Raw genomic sequence first — 23,535 nt, forward strand, 5'->3', positions numbered from 1 at the left:
AACCCCATCAAAACTTGAGTACCTTTTTAATTTAATTTATCTGTCTTATCTTTTGTACAACTAGAGGTCTTTCTTCTTAAGTCGTAGATCTATTAGTTTGTTGTAGTTAGAAATATTTCATTTTTCCACTTCTTAAGGTGTCGTGGTAGACTAGGTACATGTGAATGAAATTTTGGAATCTATTAGAGTAGACATGTAGGTTGTCTTTGAATGATTTCCCATGCTTAAGGAGCTTTATATTTAATAATCACTGACCACGCGATAAATCTACTTTCCTTGTAATGTTGAAAGTTACTGGATGGAAATTTACGTGTACATTTTGAGTGAATAGGGTCGAACCTAGTGTCTTTCAAGATCACTTGTTGCATTTATGATGAAGTCATCTAATTTTACGATATTCCATGAGGATCAGTAGATGTAATAATCACTTAAATAATAATAATATTATTAACTAAAGATCGGGTAAACAGAAGTAAACGCTCGTGAGCCATAAAACTACTGTAGAGTCCTTATGTGTGAGATTGAATGTGCTCTGTTCATGAAGGGTCTGGAATATGACCAATCCTGAGGGATACTTGTTGTATAATTGTGCAGTTGATGAATTAATGATGATATTTGACTTATTCTTGTGTATTGGGAGCGCAAGATAGAATATAATTATTGGAGCACGTGTTGCGAGTGTATTTCACAGGTAGGAAATAAAAGTAATACAAGTAAGGCTCACGCTCGCGATAATTTCAACCTGTAGCCCAAATGATGGTAGTGCTTATGGATTTTACTAGAATCTTCCATTATAATTTCATGAGTTAGATGAACTTGCATTGATATGTGAAATGTGTTTCTACCAAGTGATACCCATGACTTCGATCACTAGCCACTATAAATGAAGGATAATTTCAGTACACGGATTATTTCTGCTAGACATTACGCGTCCCGACCACCAATAAAAATCATAAATAAACTTGCCACAACAGGATTCGATGTAAATATGTACATAAAACGTGTTTCCCTAGTGTGAATGTGTGTGTGTATGTAAATATGTATATTTCTCTTGTGCCATGTTGGTTTCATTTAATTTTGATCTGGTCACGCACTCGCTGTGACGCAGATTACATTCATCGTTGTGTGTTGCCTTAAGAAATAATGTTCATGCCCTTAAGGGAAAGTTTGATTAAGTTAAGTCGAGGAAGACTAGGAAGAATTTATTTTCTTAATTAGCGAGATTTAAAAGGAAAGATCATCTCGTTACTTTATGAAGGCACTCGATTTGTAAATAAAATTTATTTAACTAGCTCACACGTTGGTAATGCAAATTTCCAAAATTTGAAATATTTTAAGATTAATTTTAATAGAAATGAAATACAAAGATCAGAGGTAGAAATTTGTTAGCCGCATGATTAATTGAAGTTATGGTGAAAATAAGTCATTAATAATTAATTCAAAATAATTATTCTGAAATGCTAATGACGATCATTAGGTAAATAATGCAGTGGAAAATTAATAAGAACACGATCGTGTGACAATGAAACATGGGCTAATTAAATGATGAGAAATTAATAATAATAATAATAATAATAATAATAATAATAATAATAATAATAATAATAATAATCAGAATAATAATTAATTTTGAGAATTTTGAAATCAATTTTCATTTTCTACTGAAGTTCATGTTGGTGTCATTGACTATTATTAAATACTGTAAATGACAAATTCAGTTGAGTACATCTTAAAACCACGTGTTGAGACTACTTCGAATTGGTAAAGCTTTGAACATTTATTGTAAAACCCTCGTTAGCAAGACAGCTGTTTATGATTTTATTAAGTTCTATGTTAATTTATTTAATTCTTTCAGTCAAATATTTTGATTTGAAAAGGCAAGAGGCCTAATTTTTCTTTGGTTTCATTACAGCACAGTAAGGCTGGAGATTAAGAACACGTGTCACTCTAAATCGAGGAAGAAATGCAATATTATGAAAGTTCTCTGTTAAAAAAAAAATATCAGCAAGAATATTTTATTTGTTTGTTTGCTTATGCGAATAAATGTCAGAGTGTTGTTTTAACATTTCTTTTTATCCTGCTTGGTCATCAATCCCTAACAACCCTTAAATGCCTCTAGAAAGTGATAGCCAACGATCGAACGGTCCACCTTGGGATCTCTCGCTCGATGGCTGGGCTTAGCTCGGGAAAAATGGGGGCAATATTTACTGTCATAAAAAAAATCCACAGCCTATTTCCAGTCATTTGACTGAGTCAGGAATGGATAAAATGAAGCCCATCTAGTGACGAGGATAGGAATTGTGCCACCTGCTGAAACCTGTCGCACTCCTCTGGGGCAAAAATTAATGACCAACAGATGAAATTAAATGATTTTGGAATGAAAGATGACAGGGAACAATGGAGTACTCTGAGACAAACCCGTCCCGTCTCTGCTTTGTCCAGCACAAATCTCACATGGAGTGACCAGAATTTACACGACGGAACCCAGCGGCGAGAGGCAGGTGTGCTGCTGCCCGAGCCACGTAGGTTCACCACATTTACTGTTATACGTATTATAATTGAGGAAACATTTTTAATTATGAAGAAAGTCTACATCAATCCAGACATGTGAAGTGTTGATTTTGATTACAATTGGGAGCACACTGAAATATATTCAGGATGTTTATCTGGCAGGTGGAACAATAAAGATAATCTTGTCTGCAGTAAATTACTTCCAGAATGCCTTTGAGAATAATGGACTTGACCACGGAAGAGAACAGAAGGAGACCAATGCGATAATGTTCCGACCGTTTTTAAAGATTTGAAGGTAAGGAGTGTGGAACTAAAAGTCTCAGAGCGAGTTTCAAACAGAGCACTGTGAAGGCACTTACATTAATTTACAAATGCCTGTGGACCGAATGCTTAAAGGCACAACATCCTACGATAACGATGTACGTACTGTCGTTGAAAAAGAGAATGAGCACATGGTATTGTACATCCCTCGTATTTAATATTTTAATGGACTTAATCTTAATTATCTTGAAAATATAATTCACTTCCCATGTAGATACAAACCCTGTGGATACCCACAACAAACGTGTCCATATGTTCTATTATTTCTGAGAAAAGTGTACAAGCAGCGAACTTGTACAATACCATACTTATTCAATTTCCTTAGTGACTTTACACATAAATAATAAAACCAATTGGTACTTATTCACAATATTTTATACGGTTCACCTCGATGTAATGATTACATAGTGAGTACATTATCAGGAAACCAAAACTTGGAAAGAAAAGAGCTGAAGTCATTACCAATTCAACACTTTCTCATCCAATCGGAGTTATCAATTTTGCAAGCTGACATAATACTCCAATTAAAACACTTTCCTAGGGCAGTGCAACTCAGGGGGGAACAAAAATATATGTGATTTTCATGTGAGGTAATAAAACTATCAACTATAAAACATCAAGATCACTACAGGTAACTTGGTACAGTGAAGAAAATCCTACATACAAAGTGTTATACAAGGCTATACTTATGGGAAACCACGGAAAACCATTTTCAGGGCTGCCGATAGTGGGATTCGAACCTACTATCTCCCGGATGCAAGCATACAGCCGCGCGCCTCTACATGCACGGCCAGCTCACCCGGTCATAAGACAATTAGGAAAAATAAACGTTACCTTCTTGTTCCCAACAAGAATGATGGGAACATTTGGACAGAAGTGCTTCACTTCAGGTGTCCACTTCTCAGGAATATTTTCCAATGAATCAGGAGAATCAATGGAGAAACACATTAAGATGACGTCGGTGTCTGGATATGAGAGTGGACGAAGTCTGTCATAGTCTTCCTGACCTGCTGTGTCCCACAGTGCAAGCTCCACCTGTAAGTCACCAGTATTTAATAAAAGAATTAAATTAACATAATATATAATTAAAGACAAAGGTCACAGATACGGACTTAATATTGAGCTTAGATTATTGTCCCTCATCAAACTGCACAATGACACATTTGAACACAAGGAAATAGGCTACATTTTCAATGTTGCACAACAGTATCAAATGCATTTCATCTTGCAAGAAACAATCACAAGGTAGGTTTGGCGAACAATTTTTAACGCAGAAAGGTCTTTTGAAGTTAACCCTACATTCAATTTCAAATCAAACTTCAAAAAACTATTATGACAAGGCATGAAATCTGAAACCAGTAGGCAGTAGCCACCCTAAATACTTTGGGCACTACCTAGTTTATTCTTCATAAATATAAAATAACAGAAGTACAGAAATTAAGATCTAATGATGAAATATACAGGAACATAGAAAACTTAACAGAAACCAGAAGAAAAAGGAGATTGCAATTTATTGGACATATTTACAGAATGGATATTTCCAGATTAACAAAAAGGATTTTCAAGTGCCTTTGGGACAAAAATGCAACAACTACAGTAGCTGGATTCAAGAAGTAAAGAGATTTAGAAAGAAATAATATAAGAGAAGAAGAAACGATAGAGATTTTTAGAAAGAATGGAAGAATTCCAAGGAAAATTGAACAAGAAACCTGGTGCGAAGTGGCCTGAGGACAGAAAGAAACAGCATAGTGAAAGGATGAAAGAATATTGGAAGAAACGGAAGGGAAAACAAAGTATGAAGACTTTAATTGAAATTGGCATGTGGTCTTTAGCAAGCCTCATCAGAAAGAATAGAAAATAATATTAAATATTACTCCTTCAGTTTTCTCTGCACAGGCAAAAATAAAACAAGGACAGCAACTGTTTACAATAATCGCAAACCCAAAACTAGACATGTGGTCATAAATAATCACTCTAATGATGTCAACCATCAGAGTCAATTTCTCATCTGCATTTAGGGCTGTCATCTAGATGGAAGATTCCCTATCAATCGTTTACCTTGTCTTTTCTGAAAAGATTACAAAAAAGTTTGAAATTTGTCAAATATCTGCCTTAGTAAATTATTCCAAACCCTAACTTCTCTACCTATAAACAAATATTTGCCGCAATTTGTCATCTTGAATTCTGACTACATTTTATGATATTTCCTACTTTTATTAAAAACTCCATTCAAGCTCATTTGTCTACGAACACTGTTCCAAGTCATCTCTCCAGTAACAGCTTAATACATAGCACTTACTACACCTAGTACAAATTTGTGTCGATTATCCTCCCAGTCAATACTCAACATTACATCCTATTGAGCGGAAATTTTAAATAGACATGTTTCGACCCGGCATAGGGTCATCCTCAGTAAAAATCACACAATATGAAGAGTTTTTTAGTAAGTTCTTCCTTCAAAAACATGATGAAAGTTAAAAATGTGAAGCGGTGGTTGTTAAAACAGTTTTTGAGCTGGAGGCCTTTTTATTTCAATATTTTTGTGTCCCCTGATGTTCAACTGATATCCGTACACTGTTGAGTTAATATGTTCAGTCATCATCATCATTTCCCTTTATCCAGCTGTAGCCGGGTAGGGGCAAATATGGTTCCTCTCCACTTTCTTCGGTCTTTCCACCACTCCTCCTCCAACACTGTGTCCCAGTCCAGGTTTCTTTCTATAATGCTGCGTTGGATGGTATCCTTCCATCTCAATCGTGGTCGTCCACGGCCTCTCCTTCCTTGGATTTGCATTTCCATCATCTTTTTTGGCATTCTTTCGTCGCTCATTCGCTTTATGTGCCCAAACCATCTTAGTCGGCTCTTCTCTATTCTATCATTCATTTTTTCCACTCCAATTCCTTCCCGGATTTTCTCATTCCTTATTTTGTCTTCTACTCTTCTGTATCATACTCCTCAAGAATTTCATTTCGGCCGCCTGTATTCGACTCTCATCCTTCTTTGTCTTTGTCCAAGTTTCTGCTCCGTAAGTTGTTATGGGTACGTTATACATCTTGTACATAGTATCCTTTGCTTCCATTGGCACATCTTTGTCCCATAACATGTTTCTACACTATGATAGAAACAACTTCCAGCTTGAATCCTTTTACTAATCTCAGCATCCAGTCGAGCATTCTCCATTAATTCACTCCCCAGGTATTTAAACGTTTCCACTACTTCCAAGTGCTTGTCTGCAAGTCTAATCTGACCTTTCCCTTCTTTCTCCCCTCTAGTCATAACAAGAGTTTTACTCTTTTCTACACTTATTTTCAATCCACATTCTTCAATCTTCCCATTCATCACATTCAACTGTTCTTGAACCTTCCTGTCGTCTTCTCCCCAAATCACAATATCATCTGCAAATAACATGTTCATTTCTCTTTCTCCATATGCTGCTTTTGCTGTTCTCATGTCATCCATGACTAATGTAAACAGGATTGGTGATAGAACACTTCCCTGTCTCAGCCCACTAGTTATTTTGAACCAACTTGTCCTGCCAACTTGTGTTTGCACGCAACTACAACATTCCTTATACAATGCCATGATCATTTTTATTAATCCCTGTCCAATTCCTTTTTGCACCAGACTGTCCCAAACTTTCGTCCTAGGGACACTGTCATATGCCTTTTCAATATCAATGAATGTCATCACCATATCATTCCCGTACTCCCAATGCTTTTCCATTAGTTGTCTCAATGAAAATGGGTTCTATTGTTGACCTTCCACTTCTGAAACCAAACTGATTTTCCTGTATCTGCTTCTCAACCCTCAACCTTATTCTACTTTCCCGTATCCTTTCCATTATCTTAGCAACATGGGATATTAGAGTAATTCCCCTGTAGTTCTTCAAAACTTTCTTATCACCTTTCTTGAAAATTGGGATGATTATTCCTTTTTGCCAATCCTCAGGGACCACATTCTCCCAGACCTTCCTGAGAACCCGATATGTCCACTGCAGGCCTACAACTCCAGCTGCCTTTATCATCTCCACTGAAATTTCATCTATTCCAGCAGTTTTTCCATTCTTCATCTTTCTTACTGCCATTTCAATTTCATTCATTGTAATTTCTTTATCCATTTCTTCGTCAACTAATTGCCTTTCCTGGTCGTCCATTGAATGACTGTCATCCGTTCTTATGTTCAACAGCTTCTGAAAATATTCTCTCCATCTATTTCTTATTTCTTCTGGCTTTGTTAAAATTATGCCACCTTCATCCTTCACAAATCTGGTGTTTACTTGATCTCTCTTTTTGTTTCTTAAGATACCATACAGTAATTTCTTGCTGCCCTGCATATCATCTCTCAATGTCTGTGTAAATAAGGCCCAGCTTTTCCTCTTTTCTTCCTCCACTACTTTCTTGGCCAAATTCTTTGCCTCCACATATTTTCTTCTACTTTCTTCAGTCTTAGATGTTTTCCATACTTTCCATGCCATTTTCTTTTCCTTCACTTTAATCTTTACCCTATCATTCCACCAGTGTGTTTCTTTGTCTTTCACATTTCCTCATGTTCTACCACACACCTTTTCTGCACATCCAACCAGTGCTTCCTTAAATCTTTTCCATTCCTCTTCAACATTCCCCACCTCTGTCCTGGGTACCAAGGGTATTATTTCCCTTTGAAATTCTTCTTGTATGCTTTTCTCCTTCAACTTCCATACTTTAATTCTTTTCTCTCTTCTTAATTGGCGTTTTTCAATCTTTCCAACTTGGAATTTTCCTATCACAACTCTATGATCTCCACCAAAGGCTTCTTCAGGCATGGCTGTTACATCTACAAGGTTCTTCCGGTGTTCTTTCTCTATGATTATATAATCAATCATGGTCTTTGTTCGTCTGTCTCCCCAGCCATACCTTATAATCTTCTGACCGTTCTTCTTCCTAAACCAGGTGTTTCCAACAATCATTTGATTCCTCATGCAAAAATCCACCAACAACTCGCCTTCTGGATTTACATTTCCATATCCAAAGGGCCCTACAACATCTTCCTTTCCTTGTCTTTCCATTCCAACTTGTGCATTTAGATCTCCCATCAATAGTACTTCCTTATCTTCTATCTCTCTCTCCACTTCCTCTAAGAAGTCCTCTAGATGTTCATCTATGCAACCAGTTTGTGGGGCATACAACTGAAATAGATCTTTCACGCCATTTTCAAACTGGAGTCTCATCATCATCCTCCTCCTATCACTGACATACTTTGTATATTCCAGATATTCTTGGATTTCTCTTGTAAGTATGATGGCCACTCCATTTTTTGCTTCAGGTCCTCCGCTGTAATACAGCCTGTATCCTTCTCTCAGAGGGATCTCCCCTGTACCCCTCTTCTTGGTCTCGCACAGTCCAAGTATGGCTATATCTTTTTCTATCATTAAGTCAAGCAGTTCTTCTGTCTTTCCCATTAACTGTTGCAATTTTGATGTAGTTTGGTGCTGGTTGCCCATTTTTTCACAGTTCCCCCAGCACCTGAAGAGCTGCGCGTCGCTTTTAGCAGGGGACGCCCTAATCTTTTCCGAGGCACCATATCTGCTTTGTCCATATAGGCTATTGTTACGATGGGCTCGCCACACCCAAAGGCATTTTATACCTACTGCCAGGTTCAAAATTAGACCGCCCCTAACATGGAGACAGACGCCTTTCGTAGCCGCTCCTCTGGAGTACAGACGCTACGGGTATGCCCCTTTCGCCATCTCCGCCGTACCGAAGTCCACCTTCTCTGCCGTAGATGCCGCTGAGGTCTTCACTCGTAACCCTGAGCTGGGACCCATACCAGATGTTACACACCGAGTCAGTGTGCTCTGGGACTCACATAGGCAGGGGCGCCACTCCCTGGGTAGGGCTGCCTCCGAAGAGGGTCCCTACCTGCTTCAGTCATATGCTGACAATAAAAGTTATTGGAGTTGAACAGTCTGTTTTTAGTATGTAAAGTGGAAAATAAAATTCAAATTAAGATCATAAAATGGTGACTGACAGCAAACAATTTAAGGTAAGTTTTGATGAAAGAAATTAACATACGTTACATGGCTCACTTGTATTACTCGTGTTCTCTGACTGAGTCCAGTTCTCTACTGATGTGCTCTTGCAGTTGTAACGTACGATGTGTAGTTAGGGAGGAGGTGGAGTGGGGAAATGGGGCGAGACTTACGGGAATATGGGGATGGTAGCTGAAATTGAGTGTAATGATTGTGAAATTTTTAATTACAAATAATCGGAAAGAAAGTTTCCCCATATTTTCCTTTTTCATAATGACAACTGGGACACTTAATTCAACAGTTCCAATGGTACATTATGTCACCCTCAGCCAGCCTTTGTAAGATCTTAATAGCACTTATAGTCCACTGGATTTCAAGAGTATGACCGGTTGCTCTGCAGCTACAGTTTTGACAATGTACCATTTGACTTCAAAAACATTTAAACCATTTCCATGTCAAGAAATTGAAAGCCGGGCTGAGTGGCTCAGACGGTTAAGGCGCTGGCCTTCTAACCCCAACTTGGCAGGTTCGATCCTGGCTCAGTCCGGTGGTATTTGAAGGTGCTCAAATACGACAGCCCCGTGTCGGTAGATTTACTGGCACGTAAAAGAACTCCTGCGGGACTAAATTCCGGCACCTCGGCGTCTCCGAAGACCTTAAAAAGTAGTTAGTGGGACGTAAAGCAAATAACATTATTATTATTATTAAGAAATTGAAAGGACATTTGTTCAATGCTTTGCAACCTAACAACTACCAAAGATTAACAAACTTTTTAAAATGTCCTGTTTCATCATATTTTAGATGTACTTTTATTTCATCAGTGTTCATTTTTATTAACTTTTACAATTTTGTGTGAATGTGAATGAATGAGGATGACCTTTTTTGTAAGAGACAAAACTAATCAATATTTTTAATGAAAATATAGGTTATATTCATCATTAAATGTTGTATTCAATTGGTGGACCCAAATATACTGCTCTCATTATATAAGATTTTTCGTAAAAGGCTGGGAAAAAACCCCCACACACATTAAAATCAGTATGAAATGTTAATAAGATTGTTGAAAACTTGCATTTTCGTACACTATTTCCACACTACGGCTTAATTGTTAGCTGTTTTTCTACTTATATTACATGAATACGCATACCTGCCAACTTTTGAAAAGGGCTATCATCAGTGAAACTCACGTGCAACAAAAATCTAACAATTTTCGATATATCCCAGCTTCACATGTAACTAATCTTATTATTAGACCCGTATTGAACTATACTATGATATACTAACAATTTGTTGGTTATTTTGATCCACGTTTTCAATACAAATTACAGTTTGTGTTGCAATATCCCAGCCTGACGAAAATAATACTTCTGGGCTACAAATTACAATAATTCATGCTTTAAAGAGGATAATTCAATGAAATCATATCTACCTACATTATAGGCCGATGATTTGTAGATGAACATATCAAGAAGAAATCCATGTTAAACAACAGCAGACATGGTGAATATTAGTTTGGAGCATACATGACAGGACTTCCTTGATAAATTAAGCACATATGCGATAATTGATAACGGCTTGTTTAACGCAACACAGGCAAGAAATAATATAATACTGCGAATCACATGCTAGTTCGACTTTAAAATCACAGTTGTGACGTTTACAGCTTCCTGCAAGAAGTCTTGAGAAAATATTTTGTCAAAAAAAGAACCAGAACTCGTGGGGCCTATTCCACAAAAGTATGGTCTTGTACATTACAAGTAATTTCCCTAGTAACTAGTACAAATACCAGAGTTTCTGTTCCACAAAAGAATTTTCTACAGTGGTATTTTACTATTCCATACTTACAAATTACCAGTGAATTTTTATGGTTGTGTTCCACGAAAGTACTAGTACTTGTAACTTACTAGTGAATTGAGAAGTATTCTCTACCAGTGAAAGGACAACAATATATAAATGTACTAGTGCTATTTAAATATGCTTATTTCAGATACATTTTGATAAATATGGTGTCTAGCAGTAGTGATAGTGACGGTGATGAAAATGAAAACTACCGTCTGTACAGGGAAAGAATAAACTTCCGGTTTAACACTGTATTTGAATACAATGAACGTTTTAGGTTAAGCACAATACAAGTGGAAGAACTTTTGATAGATACTGGGCATAAGTTAAAACATCCTACGAATAGAAATCTCTCTCTGCTAAACAACAGTTACTAACAACACTACATTGGCTAGAGAACGGTGGTCGGTTCCATAGTATTGCAGATAGGCACGGGATGGCAAAATGTTCAGTCTGTAGGTCAATAAATTCTGTGGTAGCTGCAATAAATGATATAAAATTTCCTCAAATTGTTCCTTGGCCTGAAAATACTGAACAAATATGTTCCAAGAAGGACATTCCTGGAATCATTAATGAGCAGAATATCTCTTACATACGTCCAAGTTTTCCCCTCAAAAGCTCCATGAGCTTTCCCCAAGTCACATATTTCCATCCGACCATTTATTTTGTCTTTTTTTATTCAGACTCTCGCTGAATGCACCAAAACAAATATCTTTCCTTCATTCTATTTCCTTCAAAATGAGTAACTTCATCTCTCTCGACATCATTTCAACAATTCATGGGGAATTTGCCATTTCGTAACAATTAACTTTGGCGGCCAAAGTATGTCAGACTATTGTGAAACACATGCGAGGATCGCGAAAAAACAGAATGGGTGATAAACTGAAAAATAACATCATAGCATTAAGAAATTCACAGGAATATTAGTACTTTGAATCTTTGCTGAATAAGTTACCTTGAAATACATTATTACGATAAATGAGGCAAGCATAACCTAATTCATTGAATGGAATATGAAAAACAGCTGATTCATGCTATGACGTAGTATGTTTATTGATATGTCGTCACTTATAAAACTTGCAACAATTCACTGGTAATATACAAGAGAATTTCAATCTTTTGTGGAACAGAAATGTACAACTCCATACAAGAACCCACACTAGTAACTTGTAATGTACAAGACCATACTTTTGTGGAATAGGCCCCAGGTCTTCAAAACAGAAATGACTCAAGAGATTCATTGGACATGCATGATCTGAACTCTGTTCCGTTTTTCTTTACACGGCTGAAAACACGTTCACATTCTGCATTGCTATGGGGTATGCTGAGAATAGAGAGCATTACTCCAGAAATGCTGTTATACTTAACCCATTCGCCTCACATTTAAATACCATAGGAGTTCACTAAGAGATCACATTTAAATACCGCTCTACGGCCGTCGTCATCACACTATTATTTAGAAAATCATACAAAACCATAAAGTAAATAATCCTTTCTGAAAATTTGCATGCATGATAAAGAATAGTAATAAACTTACCAATGCCGCTATTTTAGTACGTCTGCTGGGTGTGGTACACCCCAAAACGTTCTTCTAAGTGAAGAGCTACGCCACACTTTTTGCACTGCCAGCAACTTTCGCTTCTTTTACCCTGGCTGTAGCACACAACACACCTTCTTGTGACTTTTGATTTCTTCTCTGTAGGGGGAATATGCATGGGAAAGTGGGCCCATGATTTAGCTTGTAATCTGGTTGGGGTGGTGCTCACTGAAGGTCGACCTTGAACCGAGTACTCCGGCAACTGAACAGTCTCTAGTAGCTGCTGCGCAATGCTAGTTCGGAAGTCCGTGTAGCTCGTCTTTCTGTTAGCAGCGATCTTATGATACACAGTGAAGGAATTGAAAATACACATATCTAGGGGGTAAAAGAATATTTTCCTATATTCTTTCACTGTGCGTCGCATGACAGGGAACAGAGCTGTAACCTGATCCTGAAGGTCAACACCACCCATCCCCTTCTGGTATTCAAGGCCACACTTGGGCTTTATCCCTTCTTCCCTCGGGGTTTGTCCTCTCTTTCGCCTGAGTTTGCCTGTCCCTGTCATGTCAGCTGATTTGTGTTTAGTGGTGAGAAAGCAAACATCCTTGTTATCTTTCCACTTCACACACAACATACTGTTGGCAGCCCACGTCTCATACTCTCCACGTTTTAGTTTCTTCTTACTGATATCGCGAGGCATGTCTTTTCGGTTCTGTCTAACAGTTCCAATTACATTCATCTGCTTGTCGTGTAGCCTTTTGAATAAATCTGGGGAAGAATACCAGTTATCTAAAAACAATGTATGTCCTCGGCCTAACAAGGGTTCACACATGTTGAGCACGACGTTTGTACTTGCTGGCAGACTTGGATCCGTTACATCATCACCTACATAAATTTTGAAAGACAGACAGTAGCCAGAACTTGATTCACAAATTTTGTAAATTTTTATTCCAAACCTAGAACGTTTAGACCTATTACACTGGACATATGAAAGGCAGCCTCTGAATTTCATTAGACTTTCATCTGGAGCAATGTCTTGTGAAGGTAAATATAATTCTGAAAATTTGGAGCAGAAATGTTGTATTATAGGCCTAATCTTTCTTAGTTTGTCACTACTATCGACTTGTTCATCGTCAATAAAATGTAAAAATCGTGAAATTATAATAAATCTTCCCCTGCTCATGGTTTCACGAAAAATAGGATTGTTTATACACCTGTTTTTACTTCAGTATAACTGTATTCTTAACTTTCGCACCTGTGACATTAGTATAACTAACGCAAAATATGCCCTGATTTCGTCGGGTGTAGTCTCAATCGTCTTTCAACTTTTTCTGTCAGGATTGCTCAACTGTTTTGCTGCATATGAATTTGTCTCGACAGATATTTTGTCAAACAAAGGGTTCATGTATTCACAAAAAACTGAAAGTTCAGATAGTAGCTGCGTATCAAACTTTTTCAATAAATTTTCAATAACCCCACTGTATTCACTAAACTTATGTAGAACAGGTTTATTGTCACTTTTTGTCCAGTTCCAGTCAGTCAAGTTAGTCTGTGCCGAGGTACGAACTCGTTTCGAAAGACTTGGCACACCGTCGTTATTTGCTTCACTTTCCGTGTCATCAGAACTATTATACGCACCGCTAGTACTCGAACTAAGGACTTCAGGGTCTATTTCGTCGTCACAAACATCACTGCCTTCAATATCACTCTCCTAAACACTATCTATTAGCTTCCGTATTCCTTCTTCATCAACACCAGCATATCTGCTTGACGCCATGATGGCAACTGACAAGAGCGAAATTATGTGAAAAAAGATTCTCTTATCTCTTGTTCCGGAAGTTTGCGAGAACCCGGTGAAAGGGAAAAAACCGAAGCCACATGTGTAAACTTCAGCTCAGAATGCATACAAGTGGCGCCTGTGGGTTAGTGACTGAACTATATGGATTGATGTACAGCTGTGCATCGCCACGAGCAGAGCTCGTCATTTGATTCATATGCCACGAGTAACTATGACGAGCTAGGGTCGTCAAATGATGCGATTGGGTTAAGAAGTCTATCGGCTCCACGAATTCTTGATATTTGTGCCCAACTGGAATCACTTGCAGCATCTTGATTTGCAGCCGAAGTGTCATCTACCCGAAGAGCTGTGGACTGCCTCTGAAGCTCATTCATCACCTCATCTGTAGTTTCATTCTCTTCCTTGCATAACATAATAGAAAAATTTTCCAAAAAAACACGAATGGAAGAAAACTGTGCATCTTCAATGTTGTCTAACCTAGCAACTCAAGCATGCTTTAACCCACCGGCTTACCTAACCGTCGAATCGATGGAATGCGCGAGCCTGTGCCCGGCTCACCTAACCGTCAAATCGATGGGGTAATGCAGCGTCCTGCTTTATCGATGGTAAAGGGAAGGTAGTAGTTAAAAACTCAACAGATAACATTCCAATCATTCTTTATATCTGAAGGAAGTCTCTTCTGATGTATGCGTGTCATGTTTAGGGGATTAACCGCATAAATTGAACATAGCATTGAACTGATGTCACAGGTGTTCAGTGAGTGAGGATGAGCACGCGCAAGGCTATTACCAAGTGAGAAGTCATGGATATTTTACTGAATAGCGATTGTGAAGAAGATTATAATATATCGGAAAGTTCTACCATGAATCTAGTGATGTGGATACATTATCTGTGCTTAGTGAAGTTAGTGATGGTCATACGAGTCAAGAAGCAGATGTAAATATTACGAACGTAAATGTTCCGACGCACTGTAAGAATTACTAGGCGAGTTTACAGTGCATAGTTCATATTTTCCACTATAATGTAGCACATTCCATTGGAATGATTATTTTTGAGTATTTCTATGAAAGTTTGACAACGTTTGAGCCAGTAGTTGCAGTGATATAATTTAAGCACAGTTTTGCATGGACCTTATAAACACCAGCATTCAAATGGTAATTTAAAAATCTGGAACTGATGTTTATAAGGTAAGCGGATGGGTTAACATAATCATCCTTGAGTGGAAACTTGATGTAGTCACAGACAGTATCCTGAGGATCATTCACTATGTTCGAAGTCTGAATACTAATAACTAACTCACCATCACTTAAATTGTTTCTTCCACCATGTGCAATATCACACCTACATACCATGCAAAAGGCAAATTTTCCTCCCTTTCTTGATTTTAGTATGCACGAAAAATCAACAGAATAGATTTTTTAAATGTCTGGAAGTACTTTTCCTCACTGGATTCATTCATGATAATCTACAATAGGAATGTAGCGTATGAAATTGTCTGAGAACAAATATCTCTACATGTACTGAAAATCGAAATGAACCTGGATCACTGAAAGTCACATAAAATTATAACAAACACTCAAGGCAGTCCAACACTTCATTGAAACATGTCAAAGCACACAAAGTCTTAAACCATTAAATGAACACGACACCAATCTTGTGAACAAAGAATGTGCACATGGTAAAACACACACACACACACACACACACACGGAACAAATGTAATTCTTCTTCTTCTACCTTATAATTTAACGGGCTTCGCTAATAGCAATATACCCAGTCACTGGAACGAATGTAATTAGTCCAATGAATACAGGAAACTGCGAAGCATGAAGTTATAACACAAAAACTAGATAGAACACTTCATTAAAATATGTCCTAACCTTAAAAGGTCAAATCTTTCAAGGAACACCAACTTCGAAACAAAGAACAACACTCATGTTGTCAAAGGATATAGGTTGTCACAACAAGCGAACGCAGCAGAACAAATAATTTTTGGAGCTGAGCCTGTTGACACGTAAGATTCACACCAAAGAGGATTCACACGAAAGAACTGTTATCCCGGCTTTAAATTCAATTCCAATAACGACACAAACATCACACTGTTAAAAATACCAATCACAGCAAAGAATGAGTTGACTATCATAGACTTGCCTTCGACCAAGACCGACCCACGCAAACAATTGTACGGAAGTGAAGCGATTATCGAATGTTAACGTTTCAAATTTTTGTCTGTGAAGTTGTAAAATGACACCGTCCATGTGTAAAACCATAAAACGTTGCAATTTCCGTAAATTTTACAGATAAACCGTAAAAGTTGGCAGGTATGAACACGTATGTTCAATTACACTCTTAAAAATTGTAATAGTATCACTCCAGAAGCGTCTGTGGCAAACGTCTCAATTTTATTATTCAAAGAGTCACCTAACGTAACTTAATCGCGCATGTATCATGAAAACATATTTCAAGCCCAAGTAGAATAATAAGAACAGTTTCATTATGAATTTACATGGGAATAGTCTTTCCAAAATTTAACCATATGCAAGAAAATTTGAATTAACCTTTGAAATCAGTGATTCACTCTGCTGTATCTTGAGGTGTATCACATTCTTACTTGAAAACAATGCATTAAAAGTAAGCAAATGCTTACTTCGGCCTTTATTTAATGACGTAAGAACTGCTTTTGGCCATGTTATTTATGCACTTATTACAAAAACATGTTCCCTCTTGTAAATTTTGTTTTCAGTACACCAGTTAACAGGTATTACTAACAGACTCATACACTGCCTTCGAATGTAGACTAGAGAGCTCGCTAGTGATACCAAAGATGATCACATGCAGTTAATATAATATTGCTGGAGTGTACAAAAATCTGTAGTGGAAAAAATTATCCATGCTTAATCACACACAATGAATGCATCAGTGATAGGGTTCTCATTGTAACCGAAGGAAGTTTAATATAGACATTTTTAAAGGACAGGGAAAAAATAAAATACATACAATGGGGTTTCACTATATGTTTTAGTCTCTATATCAGAATTCCACTGTGGTCTGATATGGGAAGAACCTTATTAGCATTAAAGGCAAGGTTATATTGAAACTATTAACCTACTTCAAGGTATTTTACTTTACCTAAAAGTGGGATGTATTTCCATGAGGGTAGAGTCAACAGAAAAAGTTGGAATTTAAAAATGTTCCAATTTACCGTATAATCCCAAATAACACACGCCACCTGAATTTATAACGCCAAAATTAGGATAAAAAATTGCGTGTTTACTTACAGTATTTTTATTTCTGCAAATGTGTTACAAAATTGGTCATATAAAACATCATAATGAGAAATAAAACTAGTTGTACATATAAATCAGTCACGATTCAACATTATCAGAACTACCACCATCGGAACTTCGATCACCAGCACCTTCTCATACATAGTTGTCCTCACTACCATCCATAGAATTTGAAATTCCACATTTCTTGAAACGTTTCCTCACCAAGTCATTAGAGATGCAATCTCATACAGTCTGTATCCATCTGCATAAAAGTTCACCTTCGGGTCGTTTCACTCACCCAGTTGGTGTCAGTGCGAGAATGCCGGTAGATGCCATCTACTCAATGTAAAGATGCTTCATTGCAGCTTTGAAAGGCCGGTTCACACAAACATCCAGTGGCTGTAGCATAGAGCTCAGCCCTCCTAGAATTATTGCCACACCTGATTTTCCTTTACTTATCAATTGTTCTAAGACATCTGTAGTATGCCCACAATAACTGTCAAGCAAGAGCAGGCTCTTCTTCTGCAATGAAGCTCCCAGGCGATGTTGCCAAACATACTTCACCTAGTCCTCATAGGATATAAACTTCATGGTTTTGATCCATATAGAACTGCGATCACAATAATAATGGTTAACGTCTTAATGGTCCACCTTTTCAATACTATAATATGCAATATTTTTGAATTACATTACTAAACTAGGGACTAGTTTCGGCCTTGGCTGGCCATCTTCAGCCTTAATGTAATACATCTAATAACTAAAATGTACAAACACACAATTGACATAAAAACAAAAGTACGAACACACAACTGACATTAAGATCTGGGATTAACTATGTGTAAAATTTGAAAAATAAATTAGGCTCTAAATTCTTATCATTTGGAGTATGCTCATCATCCAGACTCTTTCTTGCATTAATATTCATAGAATCATTAGTTCCATCACTGCTAATCATAACAATTTCAACTGCAAAACAGGAACTGGTAAATGATTCTGTAGTCAGATCATCAATCACCAAATCTACGCGAGTGGTGGTAGCAGTATGCAAGCCACTGGACGCCACTGTAAATAATTACCAGCTGACGCAGAACTGCTAGACACACAACAATAGATGTTGATTCCCACAATAACAGACCATTAAATTGGTATTAACACAATAGGCCATGCACCAAATGCCGCAACGAGAGGTTAACTTCATGGACACCGCAATGAACTGCGAATTTATAACAGACACAAATTAGCAATGTGTCAGTTTTAACCATATCTTCATGTGCCGCCCTGACAATGTCCAACAGCATTTCAGCATAATTTTAACAAACACTATGGGAACATTTCATTTTATTTACGTTGGCTGATGTGGAAACGCCTCTAGCCGTTCTGTGTCAGTTGGTGGTTATTTGCAGTGGCGTCCAATGGCTTGTATACTGCTACCAACACTCAAGTAGATTTGGTGACTGATGATCTGACTACAGAATCAACGTTTACCAGTTCCCGTTTTGCAATTGAAATTGTAATGATTAGCAATGATGGAACTAACAATTCTATGAATGCAAGAAAGAGTCTGGATGATGAGCATACTCCAGATGCTAAGAATTTAGAGCCTAATTTATTTTTCAAATTTTACACATAGTTCATCCCAGATTTTAATGTCAATTGTGTGTTTGTACATTTGTTTAGATATTAGATGTATTACATTCAGGCTGAAGATGGCCAGCCAAGGCCAAAACTAGTCCCCACTTTAGTAATTTTTTTTTTTTTGCTAGTTGCTTTACGTCACACCAACACAGGTAGGTCTTATGGCGACGATGGGACAGGAAAGGGCTAGGAGTGGGAAGGAAGCGGCCGTGGCCTTAAGGTACAGCCCCAACATTTGCCTGGTGTGAAAATGGGAAACCACGGAAAACCATTTTCAGAGCCGCCGACAGTGGGGTTCGAACCTACTATCTCCCGAATACTGGACGCACTTAAGCGACTGCAGCTATCGAGCTTGGTCTTTAGTAATTTAAAAAAAAAAATGCATACAGTAGAACCTCGATAATTCGATATCGGTTAATTCAAAATCCTGTCTAATTCGAAGCAGCTCTTGTTTCCGGAAACATGAGATACAGTTTTGCATGTTATTTACATTGTTTAATTCGAAATACGGATAATTCGTAATTCGAAGTACAATGTCTGCCCCATTACCGAAATTCAGACTTTTAATTCGAAACTGCCTTTACAGTTTAAAACAATAGTAAGTTATGTTACAGAGTAATTTCAACTCGAAATTTATTCGCATCATAATAGAACACGCGTTCCGAAACGTGGAGGGGTAGCTATCCGCACTTACACTCACTTCGGTGGGTCTACAGTGCGCTTCATGATTGCTAAGTTGAATGAAATCTGAATTCTTTTGTATTAGGAATGCCAATAATATCACGCAACAGGCAGTGTGCGGAAAAACAGAATCCGCGAACACTGGCGATGCCGACAGTTGACGGGGGGGGAAAGCAACCAACGTGCCGATGAAACTGCATTACTTTATTTTAATGCGAGCCCAAACGATCATATGGTTTTAAAGGAGAAAGTACCAGCCGGAAAATCGTACGAGGGATGGGGGTCATTGTAGTGCATTGCAATGCACATGGAAGCGAGAAGCTTTATCCCCTCGTCATAGGAAAGATCGATAAGCCACAATGTTATGGGCGTCGGGCACTTTCCATGCCAGTAGAAAGCATCTAAAAATGCAAACAGTACAGAAATCCAAAAAATAATACATTTGCACAGGGGAACCAGCATAATTTATCCTCGTCTTTGAATTGTGTGATATTTTTCTTTCGTTGCGTGAGGTTATGTTTGTAAGTGATTTACCCAAGTGCATTATTTGAACACTGTAAATGCACCTTGTTGGATACATGTTGGAAATAGTTTTTTCCCATGGCATTTGAAAGGTTTAAACCGTGAATCGAGGTGATTGCATGTATTAATGAGTCTTAGAATACTTTGTGACGCGGCAAGTGTTTACATTTCTGAAGTACAAGTGCCATGGCGGGAAATTGTGCAAGGATAGTCATAGGAAAGTTTGATTTTAAGGACATTGGGCACTTTTGGTGTAAATACAAGGCATCTAAAATAAAATGCTTACAGTATAGTAATTCAATGAATAAAGTACTTGCACATGGGAGCCAGCATAGATTTCTCGTCTTTGAATCGTGCTTTTTTTTTTTCTTTCTTTGCGTGAGGTTATGTTTGCCAGTGAGATATCCAAGTGCATTATTTGAATACTGTAAATGCACCTTCTTGGATACATTTTGGAAATAGTTCTTTTTTCATGGCATTTGAAAGGTATAAACTGTGAATCAAGGTTAACTGCATGCAGTAACGGACCTTAGAACATTTTGTAACGCGGCAAGAGCTGGTACTTCTGAATTGCGAATTGGCGGTTAATTCGAAATCACGTAATTCGAAGTCCGATTTTTGAGTCCCAACGACTTCGAATTAACGAGGTTTTACTGTATTATAGTATTGAAAAGGTGGACCATTACAACATTAATTTAATCATTATTACTGTCACCCAGTCCTGTCCACTCAGCCGGATTCTTTGGTTAGAAAGGAAATACCAGACAGCAAATTTCCTTTCGGAAGTTTCTCTTTTCAGAACCCCATACAGAGGAAGCTTGCTTTTGCCAGCTAACATGTATAACATTACCGTGCAGCATTGCTTTTCGTTCCCGCCTGTCCTGATAGTATCAATTTTAAAGCCCTTAATGTGAACCGTATGCAATTCAAAATAAACGGGGTTCTGATCAGTATTCCCAATTTGAGGAAACAAAAAGGAATTATGCTTCTGCAAACAAATAATGTTGTGATGAGGGGACATCAATTTTTTTCGTAGGCAACAGGGAGACGCTCTGAAATAGATGTACGTCTTTGCATACGTAATCCGTTTGTTCGATAAAAGTTCCTTAACCACCCACAACTTACACTACAACCCTCCTTTTTAAGTACCTTTGCGGTCTCTTATGATTTTAGTTGACACATTTTAGTCTATACACCATAACGAAGATCACCTCTTTCTATCACGTATTTACAACCTGTGACAAAGTTCGGTGAATGAAGTTAGAACGGTTGATCCGGCAACACGGACGACAACGGTGCACCTGCGTAGCAGCTTGTTTTGACCAACTGCTCCAAACGTTGAGCATCGTGTGTGTGTGCCGTGTAAGACTGCGAACAGGAACATGAACGACCAAAAGATCAATGTACAGTTTTGTTTTAAGCTTGGCAAGACACTAAAAGAAACTCCTGCGATGCTGGTACATGTTGAAGTGTGTGTACGAGTGGTTCACCCATTTTCGAGGATGCTGGGAAAGTGTTTCTGACAACCCCCGTAGCGGAAGACCGGCGACCGCTGTCAGTCACGAAAACATCGAGAAGGTGAGGACATTAATCACGAACGATCGGCGAATAACTGTGCGCATGATAGCGGATGAACTGCAGATTAGCCGTGAATCCGTGCGACAAATCGTTACCCAGAAGTTAGGGAAGAGGAAAACATGTTCTTGTCTTGTGCCACATCACTTGACTGACAATCAGAAGCAGGCACGTTTAGAGCCTTCACAGGATTTTGTCAAAACAGCAGAAGCGACACCAAATTTCTTGAACTGTATCGTCACTGAGGATGAAACCTGGTGTCTAAGGCACGACCCTGAAACGAAACAGCAAAGCATGGAATGGTGTTCTCCGGGACCCCCTCATCTCAAAAAGGTCCGAGCCGAAAAGTCACGCACCAAAACGATGCTCATCACCTTTTCGATAGTCAAGGCATTATCCGCAAGGAATTTCCACCTGAGCAAAAGACATTGATGCCGCACGGTACATTAAAATTTTGACCCGTTTCATGAAACGTCTACGCAGGGTACGACTCCAGTATGCCCAACAAGGTTCATGGTCTTTTGTCCACGATAACGCTCGCCCACACACAGCCAATATCGTCAAACTGTCCATGGCAAAAAAGGGGGTGGTGCAACGTGAACATCCCTCATACTCGCCAGATCTCAATCCACCAGACTTCTTCCTATTCCCGACTCAAACTCGCTTTGAAAGGAAAGAGATTTAACGATATTCCTGACATCCAACGAAACGCGTCGAGGCTTTCGAACACCATCCCAAAGGAAGCCTTCTTGCCAAGTTTTCAGAACATGTATCACCGATCTCAGAAGTGCATAGTTATGGGAGGAGACTATTTCTAAGGACAGTAAGGTCACTGTCGTGCATTGTTTATCTACGTTGATAGTACAGGACTATTCACCGAACTTTATCGTCACAGTTTGTATAAAGCTGTTCTTCAATTCAGGAAATTGTACATTCTGGCCTCTGAAAGTTCTACAAACACCATTACTCTTTAATAGCATTTCCTTCTTCCTCCAGTCACGAATACACGATTCATCAATATACTTTCTGCTGGTGACATGATTTCCAATAGTTTCAGTTTCCATTACAACTTAAAGTTTCTCACTGACAGTAAATGACTGGAAAACGTTTTTTTGAATTCATCACTTGTTGCCACTCATGCTTCTTCACTCAGAACACAAAGTTCTGCCAAAGTCAACTGCCACACCATGTGGTTCCGGTAATATGGAAGTGAGCGATGGAGCAAGATTTCAGTGTGACATGAAACAGCAGTTGCTGCGTTGATGAATCATCGGAACAATGTATTATGAGACCATGATATGAAAGGCTTAAATATGGCTAGCACCCAAATTTAATGAGCAATATTTCTGTAATATAAAGTGCGGGTGTTACTCATGATTATATGGCAACTACTTGAATTTTTCCCCACCATACTGTTATATTGAAGATTCATTCCACGAATTCTTATTGGGACAATTTGTCACAAAGTAATGTATGACTGTCTACTGTAGTTACAGCTTGGGCAGTAGTTCGTTAATAAATGGTTAATGTTAAAAGGAAAATTCTTAACAGCATGACTTCTTTAGTGTATTACAAGTCATCAAAAATCTTTATTGAAACATCTTAAACTGAAGTAGTGAAATTTAAGTTTTCAAACGTAAATGAATGGTTCTGTTATGGAATGGGAGTGGGCATCTCGGAGATATTCTGAGTCATGGCCCTCCTTGTGCTCAGGCGGCTAGGACTATACAATTCACCTGTGGTCCATAACCCGTTAGAGGAGAGATACTCACTTGGACTATGTGCAAGTAGGGTAGCATCCTACTTCATGAATTTACCGAGCTCAGAACATTTTAAGCAA

General features: G+C 38.1%; 1 protein-coding gene across 4 annotated transcripts in view; it reads right to left on the reverse strand.

Annotated features, from left to right (window-relative positions):
- LOC136864206 (ras-like GTP-binding protein Rho1) overlaps positions 1-23,535 on the reverse strand; it is a 204,597-nt gene that overhangs the window by 57,303 nt on the left and 123,759 nt on the right. For all 4 annotated transcript variants that reach the window (XM_067140901.2, XM_067140899.2, XM_067140902.2 and 1 more), the window contains one exon: positions 3,667-3,867. In XM_067140901.2, coding sequence (XP_066997002.1) covers positions 3,667-3,867 — 201 coding nt within the window. The remainder of the gene's footprint in view (positions 1-3,666; positions 3,868-23,535) is intronic.

This window comes from Anabrus simplex, chromosome 2 (assembly GCF_040414725.1).
Source record: "Anabrus simplex isolate iqAnaSimp1 chromosome 2, ASM4041472v1, whole genome shotgun sequence".
Taxonomy (NCBI): Eukaryota; Metazoa; Arthropoda; class Insecta; order Orthoptera; family Tettigoniidae; genus Anabrus; species Anabrus simplex.